Source organism: Phalaenopsis equestris, unplaced genomic scaffold (genome assembly GCF_001263595.1).
Source record: "Phalaenopsis equestris unplaced genomic scaffold, ASM126359v1 Scaffold000055, whole genome shotgun sequence".
Lineage (NCBI taxonomy): Eukaryota > Viridiplantae > Streptophyta > Magnoliopsida > Asparagales > Orchidaceae > Phalaenopsis > Phalaenopsis equestris.
This window is the reverse complement of record NW_018164497.1, coordinates 411411-433279: the sequence shown is the minus strand read 5'-3', so window position 1 is coordinate 433279 and position 21869 is coordinate 411411. Positions and strand designations below refer to the sequence as shown.

Here is a 21869-nt window from a genome sequence, read left to right as displayed (position 1 = left end):
AATAGAGCTTCTTACTTCCATTGATAGGAAAAGACGTATAAATATATATTAGAAGACCTAAATAATAGGAAAGACATAAATTCATAAATAGACCAACTACGAAATACATAAATATGGAAATGAAAAATAAATGAAGAAAATAAAATCTAACAATAACTGCAGCAGTAATTAGCATAATAATTAGGCTAATAACTTTAATACTCTCCCTTAAATTGAAGCATAAATGTTCATCATGCTCAACTTGGTTCATGGGGCTAACAAACCTCCCTTCGAGACTTCACTGTTATCTTCGAGACTTCTTACTTCCAAACTTTTCCTAAATATTTTCTTTGATATCTTTAGAAAAAAGTGAGCCACCAGCTACTGTGGCCATCAAGGAGTATCTAATTTATCCTTAAAATCACTTTAAATTTTTTTTTTGCAGGTGACATCATAATTATGAAGATTCCAAAAGAGAGGTTCAACAATTTAGCTAGAAAACAACTTAAAGAACTGAAGAAAAAAACTGCTATTACGGAATATTATTGAAAATAGAAAACATACGCAAAAAATAGTAAAATAGGTATGTGAGGGAGCTCTTTGAATAACATCACTCTATCAACCAGTTGATAAAAAATTGTTAGATTTTGAGAATAGAGCTTCTTACTTCCATTGATAGGAAAAGAGATATAAATATATATTAGAGGACCAAAATAAAAAGAAAGACATAAATTCATAAATAGACCAACTAGGAAATATAAAACTAAGGAAACGAAAAAATAAATGATGAAAATAAAACCTAATAATAACTACAACAGTAATTAGCATAATAATTAGGCTTCTAATTTTAATACTCTCTCTCAAATTGAAGCATAAATGCCCATTATGTTCAACTTGGACATGAAGTCGTCAAGCAATATCCAAGAAAGATTCTTTGTAAGAATATATGTCAATTGACTATTCAATGGGACAAATGGAATACAAATCTCCCCTGAATTAAGCTTCTCCATAATGAAGTGTTTGTCAATCTCTACATGTTTGATCTGATCATGCTAAACCGAATTATGGGCAATGCTAATGACAGTTTTATTATCACAGAACAGCTGGAAAGAAGCAGAAACCGGCATAAACAATTCGCGGAGCATAAAGCGTAACCAGATAGCTTCGCAGATACCCAATAACATGGAGCGAAACTAGGCTTCAACACTGCCCCGGGCAACAACCGACTGTTTTTTGCTTTTCCACATGACAAGATTTCCCCACACTAATGAGCAATATCCTGAGGTGAATCGTCGATCATGAATAGCATGGCCCAATCTGCGTTTGTATAAACGGCAATAGAATAGCATGATGTGTCTTTTAAGTAGTGAAAGATCCTGTAGACAACTTGAAAATTGGGCTCATAGGGATCATTCATGAATTGACTCACAATTGATACTGCGTGGCAGATGTCAGGGCGAGTATGGGCAAGGTAAATGAGTTTCCCCAGAAGTCTTGTTCACTAGAACTGCAATGGGAACATTAGTTAATTCCTTATTGGGATCAACTGGAACAATCATTGGCTTGCATAGGAGAAAGTTATTCTTAGTCAATAGATTAAGTACATATTTGAGCTGCGACAAACAAATGCTCCAAGATAATCAAACAATTTCCATGCCAAAGAAGTACTAAAGTAATCCCAAGTTCATTTCAAATGAAGTAGCAAGAATATCATTCAGAGACTCCAATATTGGTAGATCATCACCTGTGAGTATAATATCGTCGACAAAGACAATAAGGATAACAATTTGGCCACTGGAGAAATTTTGAAAGAAGAGAGTATGATCTGATTAGGCCTAAAAAATCATGACCCATTACCACCTTTGTGAACTTGTCAAACCAGACACTTGGAGATTGCTTCAGTCTGTAGAGAGACTTCCGTAATCGACACACTTGTCTCCGGGAGAAAGTAGAGCCAAAGCCTGGAGGAAGGCACATGTACACCTTCTCTATGATATCCCCATTTAGAAAAGTATTTTTAATATCCAACTGGAGCAAGAGCCAATCCAAATTCACAGCAAGAGAAAGTAGGACCCAAATGATGTTAATTTAGCAACCAGAGCAAATGTTTCTTCATAATCAACTCTGTATATTTGTGAGTAGCTTTTGACGACTACTCGTGTATTGTTGTGTTCAAAGGATTCATTGGAGTTAAACTTGATGCTAAAAATCCAGAGGCACCCCACAACTTTTTTACCTGAAGAAAGATCCACAATATACCATTAAAGAATTCATCTAATACTCTCCCTCAAATTGAAGCATAAATGTCCATCATGTTAAACTTGGACTTGAAGTCACCAAACAATAGCCGAGAAAGATTCTTGGTAAGAATATTTGTTAATTGACTATTGAATGGGACAAATGGAATACAAATCTCCCCTGAATTAAGCTTCTCCATAATGAAGTGTTTGTCTATCTCTAAATACTTGGTCCGATCATGTTGAACTGAATTATGGGCAATGTTAATGGCAGTTTTATTATCACAGAACAACTGCAAAGGAACAGATACTTGCATACATAATTCACGGAGCATGAAGTGTATCCAGAGAGCTTTGTAGATACCCAAGGACACGGAGCAAAACTAGGCTTCAACACTGTTCCGAGCAACAACCGACTGTTTTTGCTTTTTCACATGACAAAATTTTCCCACACTAATGAGCAATATTCTGAGGTGGATCGTCGATCATGAATAGACCTGGTTCAATCCGCGTCTGTATAAATAGCAATAGAACAGTTTGATGTGTCATTTAAGTAGTGAAGGATCCTGTAGACAGCTCGAAAATGGAGCTCATAGGGATCATACATGAATTGACTCACAATTCCTACTGCGTGGCAAAAGTCAGGGCGAGTATGGGCAAGGTAAATGAGTTTCCCCAGAAGCTGTTGGTATTAAGTCTTGCTCACCATAACTGCATTGCGAACATTATAATTTCTCATTGGGATCAATTGGAACAGCAACTGGTCTGCATAAGAGAACGTTATTCTTAGTCAATAGATTAAGTACATATTTGCGCTGCGACAAGCAAATGCTCTGAGATAACCGAACAATTTCCATGCCTAATAAGTACTAGAGTGATCCAAAGTCTATTAAGTAGCAAGAATATCTTTCAGAGACTCCAATGTTAGTAGATCATCACCTGTGAGTATAATATCGTCGACAAAGACGATAAGGATAACAATTTGGTCACTGGAAGAATGTCGAAAGAAAAGAGTATGATCTGATTGGGCCCGAAAAATCATGACCCATTACCACTTTTTTGAACTTGCCAAACCAGACACTTGGAGATTGCATTAGTCTGTAGAGTGACTTTAACACTATTGTCTACAGGAGAAACTAGAGTCAAAGCCTGGAGGAAGGCACATGTACACCTTCTCTATGAGATCTCCATTTATAAAAGCATTTTTGACATCCAACTGGAACAAGAGCCAATCCAAATTCACAACAAGAGAAAGTAGGACCCGAATGGTGTTCAATTTAGCAACCAGAGCAAATGTCTCTTTATAATCAACTCCGTATATTTGTGAGTAGGCTTTGACGACTAATCATGTACTTTTGTGTTCAAAGGATTCATCGGAGTTAAACTTGATGCTAAAAACCCAGAGGCACCCCATAACTTTCTTACCTGAAGAAAGATCAACAATATCCCAATAATGATTCCGCTAAAGGGCATTCATCCCATCCATTACTACAGTGTTCCAGAAAAGATCAGCTAATGTTGCTTTAATAGTGGATGGGTAATGATGATTCATCAAGACAGTGGCAAATGTTTTGTCAATCGGTGATACACTGTGGAAAGAGATATATTTTTTCATGGAATAAAGAAACTTGTTTGATTACATACCTCAATAGGAGAACTCACCTCCTCTTTTGGAGTGGGGTTAGTTCTGGATTATCGTTCGGAGTGGACTTCAGGTCCTATAACGAAGTAGCGAACTCCAGAGTATGAAAATCAGGACGAGTGCGCCGAGTATAGAAATGGAGGAAAGGAAGAGCCTCTGGTTGTCTGGTAGATGGTAGATCTAAAGAAACAGAAGGGTTCTTGGATATAGTGGTTAAAGAAATATCCATAAGGGTTGGATAAGAAATGGTGTCTAAGAAATCAAGCTCCCCCACTTGAGGTAGTGAGAAGGAAGTAGGGAACACTTTCAAAGAAGGATACATCGACACTCAAATAGTGTTTATTTCTAGTAGGATCAAAACGCCAATAGCTTTTTTGAGTGGCAGAATATCTGAGGAAGACACATTTCATAGACATGGGATCGAGCTTGCAACGATTAGGAGCAGTGCTCCGAATAAAGGTCGTGCCTACCAAAATTCTGAGTTCAGGAATGATGAATAACCAATTGGTAGGAAACATGACGTCAAGATGGCTAAAAGAGTTAGGAAGTTATGAATTTTTGTGGGAAACCTATTGATGAGATAGGTGGTAGTAAGCGTTGCATCATTCCAAAACCTTTTCGAGACTACGACTTTTAAGAGAGTCGGATGACTACGAAGTGTTCCAAGATGGGAGCAGGTTGTACTGCAGCAGTGTCGTAATGAGACCCTTAGCAGAGGAGGATTTGGCTGACGGTTTGTATGTTGGGTTTCAATGGATTTTCCAATATTTGTCTCAAGAATATTTGGTTTTGTGACAATAATCACAAGTGAAGCCAGTGGCTCAAGATGGTATGAATGAGTGTTGAGAATTATTAATGACCAAGGCAGACGATTCGACTGAAGTGGAAGTGTCGAGCATGACAAGCCTTCGGCTCTCTTCACGTCGAATCTCTGTGAATGCAGCAGTGGAGGAAGGGGATCCCAACCAAGGATACGGCCCAAAACTTCATCAAGATATTGATTAATGCCTGCAAGAAATTAAAACATGTTATCTTTTTCTACAATCTTCTGAAATAGGGAACGGTTCGTCGAAGATTCTTACGTGTAGTAATAGTAGAGATCGCATTCCATCAATAAGGCCACCAAATCATTGAAGTACTAGGTCCCAGTCCTAGATCCCTGTTTCGCCCCGTGGATTTTATTGGAAACCTTATAAAGTTGGTTGGAGTTCCATACATCTGAGTAGATATCCCTAACTGCAGTCCCCAAATGGCACTTGTAGAAGGAAGAAACATACACAAACGACCAATCGTAGTCTCCATGGAGTTAATTAACCACGAAATGACCATGAAATTCTCCACTTCCCACATTACATACATTGAGTCAGTTTAAGGAGGTTCATGAATCATCCCCGTGAGTGTCAAATTTCCCATGTCTCTTGACGAATAAAGACAAGACTTGAAACCATTAGAGAAAATTAGATATGTTCAGTTTATGGGCGGTGATTAGAAAGTCAATGTCATTTTACGGTCCTCCGGTCTACGAATGGATTGAGATCGGTGTCAACCCTCCGATGGACTCAAGTGCACCGTTAAGAGAAGGCTCGATGGTGGAAGAGTCTGTCATGATTCCAACTGAGCCAAATATGATGATGGGTTGTCGAGACATCAGAAGATCCTGGAGGCTAGACAATAGAAAACCTAGCGGTTGTACAAGTCCCTGAAAGCATCAGCTGGGAAGGACGAGCCAACTGGAGAAAATTCAGGCGGGTGAAAAGGATCTCCGGCGGCTGGAAACACCAGCTAGCCAGCCGGGCGACACTCTATAGAGATCGACAGCTAGAGGCCTATGGAGGCAGAGGCGGCGCTGCTTGTAGAGGGGCTGCTAGTAGAGGCTGGAGTTGAGTTTGGCAGCAGGAGAAAAAAAACAGGGAGCACCTGAGGTGGTTGGCGGCAGAAGCCCTTCAGAGATGGACCTGCATGTGGTCGGCGGTTAGGGTGGAGGCTCTAGGGTTAGAACCATGGCTCTGATACCATGTTACATTTTGAGAATTGAGCTTCTTACTTTCATTGATAGAACAAGGTGTATAAATACATATTACAAGAACCAAATTAAAGAAAAGACATTCAAAAATAGACCAACTAGAAAATACATAAGTATAGAAACGGAATATAAAGGAAGCAAGTAAAAGCTAATATTAACTGCAGCAGTAATTAGCCTGATAATTAGGCTAATAACTCTAATAAAAATTAATGAACATGTTCACAAACATAAATGGGAAAGCTTATTAATTCATTATGATGAGCTTCAAAATTTGCTATCAAGCTTATTCAATTATATAAATAAACAAACATAAATAAGACTTAACTGTTTAGTTATTCATCAAGTGCACTAATTTACTAATAACTTACTCACCAACCACCTGCATTGCTAACGAAGGACCACCCTCTGTAGTACTACTGCCATGAAGGATGCTTAAAATTCAATCTCTCTGGTTCCCAACCTCCATCAGTTTCCTTCCGCTTCAACACACCACCTGAGACATGGAATAGTCTTGTCTGGTCCTCCATGAAGCTCTGTGAACTTGAAGCATGTAGTTGTCTTGAAGAAGACAATGGATCGTCCTTAAATTGCTCGGCACATCCTGGACCTGCATTCAAATCAAGACCTTGCCTAGCCCATTTCCTGCCATCAGATCCAATAGCAGCACCACCCTCTGGACGACTAACTGCATAGGGCCTTGTATAAGGGGAGGAAACAGCAGTTGTAGCTCCACCGAGCGATGGGATGTGAGGGAAATAAGAGCAGCCACCAGATGAAGAATCAACATAGTTTGTTGATCCAGGAGTAGCAGATGAGGGCGGTGGGAAAGTAGTGCCATAGGGGAGGAGTGCATAAGAAAATGTTGTAGAAGCCTGTGAAAAAGCCATGGCCGGAGAGGATGAGAGGACTGGTGCCCGATATATTTCACTTCCTAAAGCTCCAACACCACTTATAGGCCCCAAAATCCTCTGTGCCCCAGAAGCAGCAAAAATTGGGTAAGATTGCTCTCTATCATGCAAGAATGATGACAACGCAAAGCCTGGATAGGAGTTAAAACAGGGAAAACAGCCACTTCCAGGTTCGGTGTTATTCATTCGAATATGAACATTTGGAGGAACAGATTGCATATTATTACTATTTTTTGAATTTTGACTTCTGAAAAGCTGCTCTGTACCTGCATCATCAGTGCCAGGCCCACTATTTAGATCAAATTCCCTCAACATATTGGGATCCCCTTTGGAAAATTTTATTGTTGTGGGTCTTGCATGGACAGGCGGCACATCAAAACAACATTCAGTGCTCACCACAAACTCCAAATCTTCTGCACCTTCATCAAGTCTGTTCAAATCAAAATTCAATCTTCCAGCAGCCCGTGAAGGAATGTGATGGTCAATAATAATACCAGACTCGGAGCCTGTTGTCTGAGCAGAATTCTGTGAACACATGTCCTCAAGAACACTCTCATCTGAGACATTGAGATCAAACTCCAATAGAGGACGGCCTTTCTTAGCTGCAGAAGTGTCAGAAGATTGCACATCAGAAGAATTGAATGACGTCTCAAGAACCTTTTTGGGTTCTGCTGGACGAAATGCACTGGTGGCTGCTGAAACCTTCCATTTAATAAAATTTCAGGAGGCATAAAAAATCCTTTGGCTGGAGCAGCAACAGTTACAGGAGATGGCAAACGATTTACTATGGATGAAGATACAAGAGGTGAGGAACTTGGAATTTTTATTGCAGGGGAGAAATCAGACGCAGATGAAGAAAATGGTTCAGTTTGGTTCACATCATCTCCAAACATGCCTTCGTTTAAATCAAAATTAAGCTTAGCTCCCACATCTTGATTGGAGGTTCTGACGAATGAAGAAATCTCAGCTAAGGATGGAAGTTCCTCCTTTGTTTCTATCTCATCTGTGGACATATTTGCACAAGCCTCAACTTCCCTATGCTTCTCCAAAGCAGATTTTCCCTCTGTAGTCTGTGCGCCACAGCCCATGCCACCAGGACTCAAAGAAGATTCCAAATGTGCACTATTGTTTGAAGGGAGGGTGGCTGATCCATTCAATTCAGTCTGTTCTAGGCAATCTGATCTATCCAACATTTTACCGGTTAATAAATCTGCATTTTCAAGGCATTGTGCATCATTATCAGCAACAGATGAAGTAGGTGCACCATCGCCTTTTCTTTCCATCTCTGTTTCAGCTTTAGCAACAGAATGTGACTTTTGTTCTGTCAAGATAGCACCAACATGTAAATCCTTGTTAAAATGAAGGGATAATGATGATTCCGCAATCACTACCTTCTCAACATCTCCGCTAGATGCAGAAACCTCACAATCAATGCCATGAAACAATGATTTGCAGCCAGAATCAGAAGATAATTTCCATGCTTCAGCAGGGGAAGAGCTGCTGGTTTTGATTTGATCAACTGGACTGCTTACCACAGATTTGCAATCCGTTAAAGCTTCAACAACAAGCCCACCAATCCTCTTGTCACCCTTGTTCTGATTTCCATCTTCTTCTCTATGAAATTCTTCCTTTATATCTGCAAAGCAACAAACATATTAGCATACATGCTTCAATTTTTTTCCACAAGAGAATGAACGAAGTTCGAAAATGTCATATGAGAGAAAAGCATAAGTTCTTGTACGCCTTTGTCATCACCTTGAGAAATTTCAGCCACCACTTGTGTCTCATCCTTTCCAAATACAAGAACAGTATCCTTCCCATGCTTCGGAGAGTCTGAAGCAGTGATTTCATTGGATGGACTGAGATTTTGAAAACCATAATACACTGAAGAAAATCTGGACTTGGACTCATTAGTGCCAGTACAGGGGTCCACTGTTGCAAGGGAACCTCTTGGTGATGAAGCAGGAGATATTACGTTAGATTTGGGCATTTCTCCAGCAGCCATACATGGGAGTAAATTCATACCAATATCATCTCCTGATAACGATAATAGTGCTGTAGCTTCAGAACATTTAGAACAGCTTTCAATCAAGGCATTCATGGAGGTAAAAGAATCCCTCAACTTTGGTCCAACATCACCAGTAAACTTCTCATTATCAGATACTGAGCACATGGTTCTAGGAGTTTCCAGAACTTTCTCAGGTTCATCCCGTTGTTCTTCCTCAGGCACAATCACTGACAATCTATCACCCTCATCAGATCCAACAAGCCCCTCCTTAACATCATTGCTCTGCCATGATTCAGCATTTACATCCATATGAGTTCGAACAGCATCCTTCCTTCCAATCACCTTACGATCTCTGTGCTCAAGATTATCCAAGACACAAGGAGATGATGTTCTACTACCAGCTGATGGGTCATCCAAGGAGCCTCCGCTAGTGCTTCTTGCAGGACTATCACCTGAATTAGGAAGCTTGTCAATCAATCTGTGGCAACTTCCATGCTCTGAAGGCAAAACATCAACTGAGCTTTCACAGTAAAGTCCAGCTTGAGAGACCTTCTCACCTATAGTATTTCGAAGAAGAAAGCCTGATTTTTCTGTATTAGATTCTTTCCGCTCAGACAAAATATTGCTGGCTACATTCACATTGGTTAGCCTTCGATTACAAGATGAACCACCAATTTTTTTTCTTTCTGATCCGGCAGTAGTCAAGGAAGAACCGAAAGTCTTCCCATGATCACTAGAACAAGACTGGCTAGAACTAGTACTATTTTCTTCCTTAGCTGCAATCTGAGGCGGATTCAAGTTCCCGCTATTGATACCATCTTTTGAAGGAGAATCCTTTGAGATAATTCCAACAGGTGAAAATGAAGATGATTGTAGTTTCCCAGATCCCACAATCACTGTGTTCAACTTTGTAGAATCTGAGTGAACAGACTTCACAGATAAACCCTTGGATATCGATTGCTGAGTGATTGTGCTTTTCATGGATAACTCGTCAGATCCATTATGCCGATTTCCAGCATGAGAAACAGCTTCAGAGAAACCTGGTTTGACCTGCCATGTTACCGTTTGGCTACTACCAGCAGGTTTAGCATCACTCATCTTCATTTCTGCATCAACTCTTTTCTTCCATGTGTCCACTAGGCTTCTAGCTTTCTTCTGAATCTCCAAGTTCTTATGACTACGCAAATGATTCACAGACTTCCCTATATTACAAGTCTGAAGCGCATGAAGGTTTACAGGTAATTTATCTAGTGCTCTCAGCAAAGTCAACAGAAGCTCTTCAACAACAGCTTTATCGCTCTCTTTGGGACTATACCCCTCGCCAGTCTTCCCCTTATGTACATCTTGAAGCCATTCATCCAGAACAGCCACACCCCCAACCAGCATAAACTTGTTCAAACAGTCAATACTATTCGTAGAAGAAATCACATCTGCCAATAGAACCCGACCGGTACAATCTATTTTCTTACTATTACTGATTTGCATCAAATGAACAAGCTTTTCAACTCCATCACTGTTTAGAATGGCACCTTTTTCCAAAATTTTGGAGAGCTCGGATTTAATCATGTTGCTGTCAAAGACACAGCCAGCAGAATTACCATCATCGATTTCTGATGTGCGTTCTCGCATGACAGGGCCCATGGTCTGATCACCCCTAACCCACCTCTTCCCCTTAATTTGAGAAGCAATATCTGAACCAGATTTTAACTGTTGAGTCGATGATTGACCACTCGTTTGCTTTGGAGAGCGTCCTCCAGGCTGCACTGCTTCATGCATTTCTAGCCGTGTCTTATATAATAGCTGATCAACTTCCCCCTAATGTTCCTAAGTAAAATTGGTAATGCACAAAGACAGGTTCATTTTATCAAGATGACCATGAACTTAAACAAGATATATTTTGAAAGACAACTAAGATAAATGTAAAAAAAAGTAAACTAATAAAGTACTTAACTCTCAGATTTATAAAAACTTGAAGAATAATGCGAGTTGAACATCAAAGCATTTAGAAGACCATTTCAACACAATAGCATTTAATAAACTATTCAATATGGAATGTTTGAGCAGATGGTTATCAAAGCTAGCCAGTTGAAACACATAATGTCATGCTCGTATGAAGTAAAAACATTTCAAAAAGCCATCTATGTCCAAAACAAACATCATGAAAATCCCTCTAGCACAACTCAGCACGTAGCCAGCAAACTGCAAATCATGTTCGAGCTGTTTTTTTTTAAATAATTTTCTTCCAAATACATAATTTCATGCTCATATATGAATTAAAAACATTTCAAAAAGCCTTCGGTGTCCAAAACAAACATGTGCCGAGCACACCTCAACATGTAGCCAGAAAACTGGAAATCATTTTTGAGATATTTTTTTCTTAAATATTGTTTTTTTCCCCCAAAATTAGTGTAGGACATGATTAGGACATGTTTTGACATATAAGAGATGTGCCTTCACATGTCCAAGGCGCACAATGATGATTAAGTGTGCTTTCGCAATGAATTAGCTTTCAAATTATGCTTTTTATCAAAGATGGCGAAGGTTCTATTTCATAGGATATTGGTGTTGCAAAAAGTGTTGGATCCAATTAGTGAAACAATATGTTCATATTTTTTGTGCCTATTTTTCATTCTGACTTTTTTGTGTTTTGTGTAGATAATGTAGTATTGATATTGAAACAAACATTTCAAATGAATAATGCAGCTATTGGTGTATTTTTGAAAAAATAATAAAATGTAATTGTCATTAAACCATGTTAATTTTTTCTTAAGTTGACACTCAAGTACATATGTGATAAATATCACATAAAACTACATACTGTGAAGTTTCGTAATAGCAAATATTAATATTAGTTCTCCAGTGTCAAGCCTTTCACGGGTACATTTATTTCGCATTTTGTCTCTAATTGTCAAGCCACTCATCCACCTAAACATTCTCATCTCAGAGAAAGTTAACTTACTTTTATGCTTCCTTTTTAAAGGCCAACATTCTACTCCATAAAGCATTGCAAGTCTCACCACCATCTTATAAAATTTTCTAAGTCTAAGCGGTACTTTTCTATCACACAATAGGCGCGATGCATTCCTCAACTTCAACCAACTTGAATTCTACTAATAACATCCCCATCTATATCACCAACACTATGAATAAAAAAATTATTAATACTAATTAATAAACAATATTTATTAAATTTTAAACTAATAATTATATTGATAGTAATGACTTCAATTATATCATCAGTCGTGTATTATATGGCTAAATAAGAATTGTTTATCAGGGTTATTTTATTTTTGTTTATTTTAAGAAAAACCCTAGACGTCATTCCATAAACCTCACCAAAATTGAGATAAGGTGCACCTCGAAGCAGGCATCGCATTATATGAGGTGTAAGCCTCATGAAGTACCAAATAAGTTGTAAGTGAATTTTTTCAAAAAAAAAAAATTTGAGGCTGACCTCAAGGTGGGCCTCATATTGCGTAATTTTAAACCATGTCCATATGGATATACAAAATTATACAAGCAATGAATTTACTTTAAAATTTAGATTCAAATAAAATTAATTGCTAGCTCAAATCCACGTTACAAAGGTTAGCAAAATCACGTGAATATGACAATCTAAATCATTTGACCATTCCAAATTTTATAACCATTCCAAAGTCCAAATTAACTGAAAAAAAAAATTTTTGAAAGTAAGCATTTAACACAGTTGCTAATTTAACTGTACAAAGATTGTGAAAGTAATTATAGAAATAAAAGAACACTTATATGGTTTGTATCTACCTTGAGATATAAATAATTCTAAGATAATTGATATTGAGGCAAATAGCAGAAAAGATAGGAGTTAAATGCATATTGACCATATCAGAAAAGCATATAGGGTAATAGTAATAAAGCTATTTATGGAGCAACCAAAGAACTCTCAATCACAAAAGAATTTTGTCAAATAAAAGCATTTATTCAGCAACTTCTAAAATTTAAGAGATGCTACATATTGATAGCTAAGTAGATGTTATTTGTAAAAATAATAATTGCCCAAAGGACAGGCTACGTGTATTCTGTTTAAATGGATGTGAAATTCTTAGTCGTCTTATTGAATAATAATTAGATATGATATTTCAAATGCACTACATCAATTACAGAGGAGAATAAGATATGGATGCAGACATAACTACCATAATGGTGGTTAAATAAATATTATGCAAAATCAAAACAATATGAAGCATTAAAGGTTCATTTTATAAAATGCAATTAGACTAAAAAAGCTACTTAGATGAATTAAAAAGATGAAAAAAACCACTTAGACAATAGTGTGGGGCCCGGTTGTACTGTTAAATAAGCAAGAGTTTACACGTTATAAACGGATGGCAAAGAAGTTGGTCCATGAAAGTAATATTAGAATAAAAATGTGTAATATAGATACTCACAAGTAAAATAATGAAATTAGTATATATTATGGTTCATAGAAAGATAAATATCTTATGCATTCAAGAAACTAAATGAGTTAGAAAAAATGCTTAGGAGATTAATAGCTTAGGTTTTAATCTTTGATATATAAGTAAGAGTCATACTAAAAATGGTGTAGGCATAATTATAGATAAGTGTTTGAAAGAAAAAGTTATAAAATTCATAGATTTAGAGATAGAATTATAGCTCTAAAGATTATTATCGATATAAAAATTCTTAAGGTTATAAATGTGATTTAAATAAACAAGTTGGTAGGGATGAAAGAAGATTTTATACACATTCATGTGGCTATGATTCAAAGTGACGAATGCAGAAGATAGAATCATATTGGATTTACTTTAGTTTCTGATTTTGTTATTGCTACTATTTTATTTGAGAAAAGATATGAGATCTAATAAAATACAAATTAATTATTTTCTTATGAGAAAAATAAATCATCGAGATTGTAAGGATTCTAAGATAATTTCAAATGAATTTAAGTATCCAACATCAATTATCAAACTTGAATTTTAAGACGAATTGTTAAAGATAAAAAATACAACAAAATATTATCGTAGAACTATGGGGGCACCAAGAAGATACAAATAAAAATATTTTTAAGAATAAACTTTAAGATCTTAAGATTTGGGATGTTCATAAAAAATATAATACAATGTTGGATTAAGTAACGAGTACTGTTAAGTTGTGAAAAATGTGTTTGAAGAAACAAAATGAAAATTTCTTTTAAATAAAAAAATTCTTGGTCAAATAATAGTGTATGAGAAAAAATTTAAAATTTTGTTATAAAAATCGATATGAATATAAGAACTTAGAGAATTAGGAAAAATATAAGGTGACCAGTAATGAGTTTAAGAAAATAATTTGTGGGATTAAGAATTAAAATTTTAATATTTTTTATAATATATTAAATATAAAAGAGTGAAAGATATATATATGTAATCTGGCCAAACAAAAAGATAAAAAAAAAGATTTAATTCAAGTAAAAAATATAAAGAATGAAAATCAAAAAGTACTTTTTTTAGATAAGAATATTCAACATACATAGGTGAGATATTTTGATAAACTTTTCAATGGAGATTGTGAGAATACGATCGACTTTAGCAATCTTAATATTGCAAATAATAACAAAAAATTTTATTCATATCGTCGTATTAGTAAAACAGAAGTTATGTAGACTTTAAAAAAAAAATGAAGTGTGGAAAAACAGTATGACCTAATGTTATTCCAATAAGTGTGAAAATGTTTAGGTGAAATAACAATTGTATGGCTTACCATACTTTTTAATTTTATTTTAAAAATTAAAAAGATATTTGATGAGTGAAGAAAGTGTCTATTGGTTCCTATTTTTAAAAATAAAAAAATTGCACAAGTACGTGCAAATGAATTAAGTTAATGTGCCATACATTGAAGTTATGGGAGAGAATAATTGAATATAGGCTGCGACATGAAACAAAAATTTCTCAAAATCGGTTTGGATTCATGTTGAAGAAGTCTGCTATTAAAGTTATACATTTATTGAGAGGTTTGATGGAAAAATACAAAGAGAGTAATTAGAATCAGCGTATGATCTTTTTTTTTTTTTTAAGAAAAAGCTTATGATAAAGTTTCAAGAAAAGTATATGGGAGAGCTCTAGAAAAGAAAGGTGTTTATATTGTTTATATGTATGCTAGAGTTGTTATTTGTGTTCGAATACAGTGTGAACTGACCAAGTATTTTCCTATTTCAGTTGGATTACATCAGGGATCAACTTTAAACCCATATCTTTTTGCTATAGTTGTGGATGCTCTTATTGGACATTTACAGGAATATGTACCTTGGTGTATGCTTTTTGCTGATGATATCTTTCTTGTGGATAAAACTAGAGATAGTTCAAACTAGAGATAGTTCAAGAAAATAGTTCAAGAAAAAATTAATTTATAGATGTCAACTTTTGAATCTAAAGGCTTTCGTTTGAGAGATTTAAAATTGAATATATGAAATATAATGTTATTAATAAGAGATCTAGTGGTGGAGTTGTAACAGTTGATGATCAAGTCATTAAAAGGAGCAAACATTTTAAATATCTCGGATTTAGTGTTTAAAGTGATGGTGATATTAATGGGATGTTATTATTAGAATTCAAGTTGGATGATTAAAGTGAAGGAATGCATCGGGTCTATTGAGTGATAGAAAAGTACCGCTTAGACTTAAAAGAAAAATTTTATAAAATTGTGGTAAGACCTACAATACTTTATGGCGCAGAATGTTAGCATGTAAAAGAAAAGCATAAAATTAAGTTAAGTGTTGATGAGATGAGAATGCTCAGGCGGATGAGCGCCTTTACACTTAGATAAAAATGCAAAAAGAGTATATCCGTGAAAGGTTTAGAGTAGCTCCAATTATAGACAAGATTAGAGAGAGTCGCCTTAGATGATTTAGTCACGTTAAATGTCGATCAACAGATGACCCTGCTAGGAAAGTAGATGCTTTACATTTGATTTATGTTAAGAAAAGTAGATGCAGACCTAAAAAGGCTTCGACATGTTGAATAAAAAATAATCTTAAATTATTATAATTAAATAAAAATATGACACTCAATAGAACACAATGGAGAAAAATAATTCATGTAGTCAACCCCACATAGTGAGGTAAAGGCTTGTTGTTGTAGATATTATTGTGACGAAACAAAGAAGTGGGAAGTGATCAAAATACGAGGGCTATAAATGAAAATGCTCAAAATGGATATAAGTTGATGATGAATATAAGTAAATGAACAGAAACCCACAAGATGTGATTAATTGTTACAAGCTGAAATTATAATACAAAATTTCAATTTAAGCAATGATATCTCAAGAAAAGTTTTTTCAACCCTGTACCAAATGTTGTCAATCATCCAAATTTAGATGTTGGCAACCAAAATTCAGGTTTCAGTAAACACAAGCTACATTAACAAGCCAAAAACTGCAAATATATAAAATAGCATTAGCATCAACAGAAGGACCATCATTTGTAAAAATATTACACTCCCTTATGTGCCACTAGCCAATTCAATGCCAATTTCGATGGTTAATGGGTGATTCTACTAGCAAAACTACAATTTTAATTTGGTATTCCTTATGAAAAAATTAGTTCTTGTTCGCTAAATCTTCTTTTCTAAATATATTTTAAATTAAACATCTGCAAATTATAAACAACCGGTCAAAAAATTAATATAAAAAGAAATAAATACGGAAGATAATTTTAAATGCAAAGCAATTCAAGAAAAACTATTACTTAATGATTAGCATCCGTCTCAAAAAAACTATATAACCTACCCATCACACCTCTCGAAACCAAAGAACACCTGGAAACTAATATGCTAAAATCAACACAAGGATAAAAAGATGACAAAATACCACTTTTCTACTGAAAATTTTCCACAAATACTTCATCACTTCTTCAAAAACAATTGTTACTCAAAAACAAACATAACATAAAAGAAAAAAAAAAAAGCTGAGGGGTAAATGTAGTTTATAACAATCCAATGCATAAATATAAAAGCAATACTAAATGTATCATAAGCAAACATAAAGATCCAAATAAATCAAAAATAACAAAGGAAGGCTAGAGAAAATGAAGGTTATTAAACTTTTTTTTTTTTTTTTTTTTTTTTTTTTGCTTTTGAGGAAATGACTATCTTCCACATTTACCCTAAAAGTTATAGCACATAGATGACCATTGAAGACAGCAGGACCACAAGAAAACCGCTCTAACTCCTTCAAAGTAAGGATGGAAATTTTAACATAAAATACCCAAAGTTAGAGAAGTATATGCCAAAAAAAAAACACAAAGTTAACTATGAGACGGCCTTTACATGAATCCGAATTTATCAAATCACAGTTTATTTTTTTACAATAGATGTGTATCCTAAAATGATTCCCACAATATAATACGCAAGAAAATGGTAATATATAAGTATATAATACAAAGTAGAAAAATGGGTTCTTAATGAACCTCATAGAAAATGTTTGCAGCCTGTCACCACTCTTCACTCCTCCGGATTCATTTGTTAAACACAAAAATCAAAATTATAATAGAGAAAAGAAGCAAGACAAAGCCTTCATCAAAATTGGATCATCATATTGCCAATAAAAGTATGCACTCAAGAGAGGATTCAAAAGATGAACAGTGTTAATACACCAGTCAAGCATGTCTAGAAAATTTTGCTAAGGTTTGAGAGACATAACAAACAATATGAATTAAACAAGAAATTTTCTTCTCCATCCCAAAAAAAAGAAAACCTTGCCACTAAATTTATGATCCACCTAGAAGCATTTTAAATCAGCTATGAATAATAATAAGGAAGATTTACATACATAACACTCAATTCTTATGTATTTACATATCTAACACCAAAAATTCATATTTATTCTTTTAAAACCTTATTGTCATAAATCTATGCATGAAAATGTGTATCTATTCTTAAAAAGATACTGATCGTGATACGTTTGATGTGTTGTTAAAAAAATTTAGGGGTATGCATGTAAATATGAATGTTTAGGTGTTAGACATGTAAATACATAAGAATTATGTGGTATGTATGTATGTGGTAATGTATGTAAATGCCCCTATTAAAAACCCCATAGAAGGCCACCAAAGGTTCAATTAATTACAATTATATAACATCTAAAACCAAAACCAAAACCCCAATGCACATTTGGGCATCCAAAAATCCACATGGACCACAACCAAAACCCCAATTCAGATTTGGGTATCCAAAAATCCAGATAGACCAAAAACCTCCGCCATTGACGTATATTGCATTGGTCCGCTGCCTCATGTCATCTAAGGAGTTGTTTGTTTGCAAGTATTTAGAATTTGGATGTATTTTAAATACAGTGTAAAATAAATACAATATATTTAGATAATACACGATATCACATGGTTAATTGTAAACTAAATGCATGAAATCAAAATTTTGATATTTGGACCAAAAAAAATTGATGTCTGGTCAAAAGTAAAACAAATCAAATGTCTTGTTTTTTTACACTTTTTAACATTTTCAAGAATTTAAGGTACAGGATGGTGACAATAGAGATGTCACATCGGATGTAAGAACGAGCACAGAGAGGCAGCATGGTTGCAAGGAAGTCGTTGTGAAGCACAACAAGGTCAGCTGGAGGTCGTGGGAATGGCGAGGTCAGCATTTTAGGATACATTGCTATCCCTAAAAAATAATATGTGATGAATTCAAAACTCCTCACAAAAATACCTCGAATTTATTTTACTATCAACCAAACATTCAAAAAATTAAAATTCCAGCATTTGAAAAATGGTACACTCAAAACCCCTTCCAATCGAACAGCTAGTCCTTAGTGAAACCGCTTTAAACCAGTGAAAAAAAAAGGTACCTTTAAGAATGAATCGAGCGATGCTGAATGGAACCGGCTGTAGGTACTGGTCGTTATAGAATCATAGCCCGTTTCTCTCTTGCTGCTGTTCCGCACACAGGGGCAGTCCCCATGTAACACCTACGCTTGCTCTTCTCACCTTCCCGACCATGCATATCACTTTATCTTTCTCGCCGTTACCGTTTCCAATCCCTCGCCCTCCTCCCGTGAAACACATCAATATCTCACCTCTGAACAAATCCCCCTTCTTCCAGACCGCAGAACCAACTAGACCCGCTACAGCGCCGCCGAATTGAGGAGCCCTAGATCCGCTGCGTCCCTGCCCATCCAGGGAAATACGCCAACAAATAAATAGCACCAAAACCCTAATTCTCACCACGGCTCGAGAGCAACGGCCTACCGGATTGAATAACGCGATCCAGAAGGCGACGGGAGAGGCGGGCGAACGCTAACGGCGAAATCAACAGCCTCCAGAGAGATTTGGGTCGGCAAAACCGCGATCAGAGAGAGAGAGAGAGAGAGAGAGGTTGGTTATTTGAGATTACCCTTATGGCCGAACGGGAAGGGAGTACTTGCGAGAGGAAGATGGGCGCTTCTGGCAGCATGTTCTGGCTGGCAAAGCAGCCTGGGTTAGGCGTGCAAGGGTGAAGGGCGAATTCTCGTGCCATGCCAACTGATCTATGGCGTCACGGGTAAATGAGTCAGTTTACCTCTGCCACTTAAATTGTTTAATTTTATTAAGTTCAAGTTCGAATATCAAGCTTTTGTCTATTAATTCAAGTTGGCTCACAAGCCCACTTGTTTATTATAAATAAGTGAAAATGATATTAATTTAAACTAGTTTTATTATATGATGACAAATAGAATCAATAAATAAGAAATATATGATACAAAATCATACAATATATAATACAAAATATTACTTTTTAAATACTTTTGATATCTGTAATATAAATTATTGATAATTAATATATTTTGAGTATATTTTATATAAATATATTTTAAAAATGAGTTGGCTTATGAGCTAACGAGTCAAGTTGAGGCTGACTTTAGCTTGGTTTGTTAGCTCATCCAGCTCAGTTCACGAGCCACTTATCGAGCCAAGCCCGAGCCAGCTCACAATTCGGCTTGACTTACTTGCACCCATAGTGGAGTCAAGCGTGCGGATCATGGTGTTGTCATGTTAATTTTTTTTTTGTTTTTATTACGTTCGGCTCAACCGGATTTGGAAATCTCTTCTTTTTTGATAGAATTTTTATTTTTAAAAAATAATTTAAATTGTGATTTGCATATTGTTGTGTATCACTGTATCGAGGACAGTCTACAGTCTCTGGTATAAAAATTAGAAATTCATGTTAGAAAGTCAATAGTCAATATAATTCTTCTATCGAAAAATTATGATATGAATCATTCAAGTCATTTTGTTAATGATAGTGTATCACCTAAAAAGGATGTATTATATAACTCGAATTCAGTGATAAGTATGCATGAGCCATTGCACCGGTGGTCAGGGGTAGTGTTAAATAAGTAAGGTTTCTCAAATTTTGAATGGTTGTTTAAAAAAAAAGTTATTCCATGAAAATAATACTATGATAGGGACTTGAAATATAGATAATCTCAAAGATAAATTAATGAAATTAGTATATTATGATTCATATGATAATAAATGTCTTATGCATTCAAAAAACTAAATGGATTGAAGAAAATGTTAAAGAAATTGATAGCCTAGCTTCTGTTTTAATATTTGTGTAGAAATTGTACTTAACATGATGCATATACAATTATGGATCAGGGTTTAAAAAATAATATTGCTAATATTAATAGAATTGCAAGTGTAATTATAGCTCTAAAATTTGTTATTAATAATAAGATTTTTAATGTTATAAGTTTACATGCTCTTCAAGCAAGTTTGGATATATGCTAAAAAAAATTAGAATTGCTTAACATAATTAATACAAAGAACATTTTTTGAAAAAAAAAAATTTTGGATGGGATTTAAATGGATGTGCTCTTGAGTGGTATAATTTTTTAGAAGTATTCATGATCGCTATTATTTTTGAGTCACTAATGAAGAATATAAAGTCATATTAGATTTTGGTTTATGATTTTATTATCGCTAATAATGAGTAATTTATCACATATAATAATTGATCTAATAAAACATAATTTGATTATTTTCTTATGAAAAATTAAATCTTCGAGATATTGTATAATCATTCTAAGTGAAAGGTAGTCAGTGTCAGCATTTAGTATTGATTCTATATTTGAAAATGATGGATTAGAAGTTAAAAAATGTGATAAAATAATATCATAGAATTAGATGGGGCACCTCAAAGACAAAAAATTATTTTTATGAGTAAACTTTAGTATCTTTAGATTTGGGATGTTCATTATGAAGCTAATACTATGTGAGATAAAGTAATGATTACTATTAAACAAAAAACAGTGGTTGCGTGGGTTTGGAGAATCAAAAAGTTACTTTTTTAAGAATAAATAGTTTGTGCTGAAATAATACTATGCAAGAATAGATAAAAAAAAGAAATTTTATTATAAAAATCAGTTTAGATGTAAACGTTTGGAGAATTGGAAAAAGTATAAGATGAGCCGAAGTAAGTCTAAGAGAATACTTTTGTGATGCTAAAAATTCTGCTATAATTATAAGGTGACCCGTAGTGAGTTTAAGAGAACACAAGTAAAAATTGATAAAGTAAGCAATTAATTACAGTTTTTTGCAGGTGTGGGGTATCAGAGAACTCGTTATATCAATCAACGAATACGTTACTACAAGAAGACAACAAACCATGTAAGAAAAGGGTTTTTTCTTGCATTTAATCCACGCAATATCAAACTAGTATGTGTCACATATGCATATCACCAAAAAAGGCAATTCTAAAGAACCTAAAAAACTGCAACACCGAAAAGAAGAGAGGAACTCGATTGCCTTCATTAGGGTTTCACATGTGACACCAACCAATAACGACTAACTTGTCATCCAGAATAACACATAAAGTCTAACGTCTCATCATAGACCTCAAACCCACAAAAAAAAAAAAAACAAATGAAATGCAAATGGTAAAAAAAACACTTACAAATAGCATAAAAGATCAAAACAATTAAAATCAAATAAAAAAACAATTACAAATAGCGTAAAAGGCTTAAACAGAAATTGAATAAAATACAAATAATATTGAATAAAGTATAAATAATATAATAATAAATACTCAAATCACTCTCCTAC

At 34.9% G+C, this 21869-nt stretch overlaps 1 protein-coding gene across 1 annotated transcript; it reads right to left on the bottom strand.

Moving 5' to 3' along the window:
• Positions 1-1172: 1172 nt before the first annotated feature.
• Positions 1173-19324, bottom strand: LOC110019402. The gene is made up of 9 exons (XM_020717039.1): positions 18632-19324; positions 8545-10621; positions 7436-8425; positions 6342-7391; positions 2923-2981; positions 1859-2007; positions 1648-1773; positions 1409-1486; positions 1173-1296 (listed from the first exon to the last, which is right to left on the bottom strand). Exons 2-9 carry the CDS (start codon positions 10571-10573, stop codon positions 1173-1175), a joined length of 4605 nt encoding a protein of 1534 aa, XP_020572698.1. The 5' UTR covers positions 10574-10621; positions 18632-19324.
• Positions 19325-21869: the final 2545 nt, after the last annotated feature.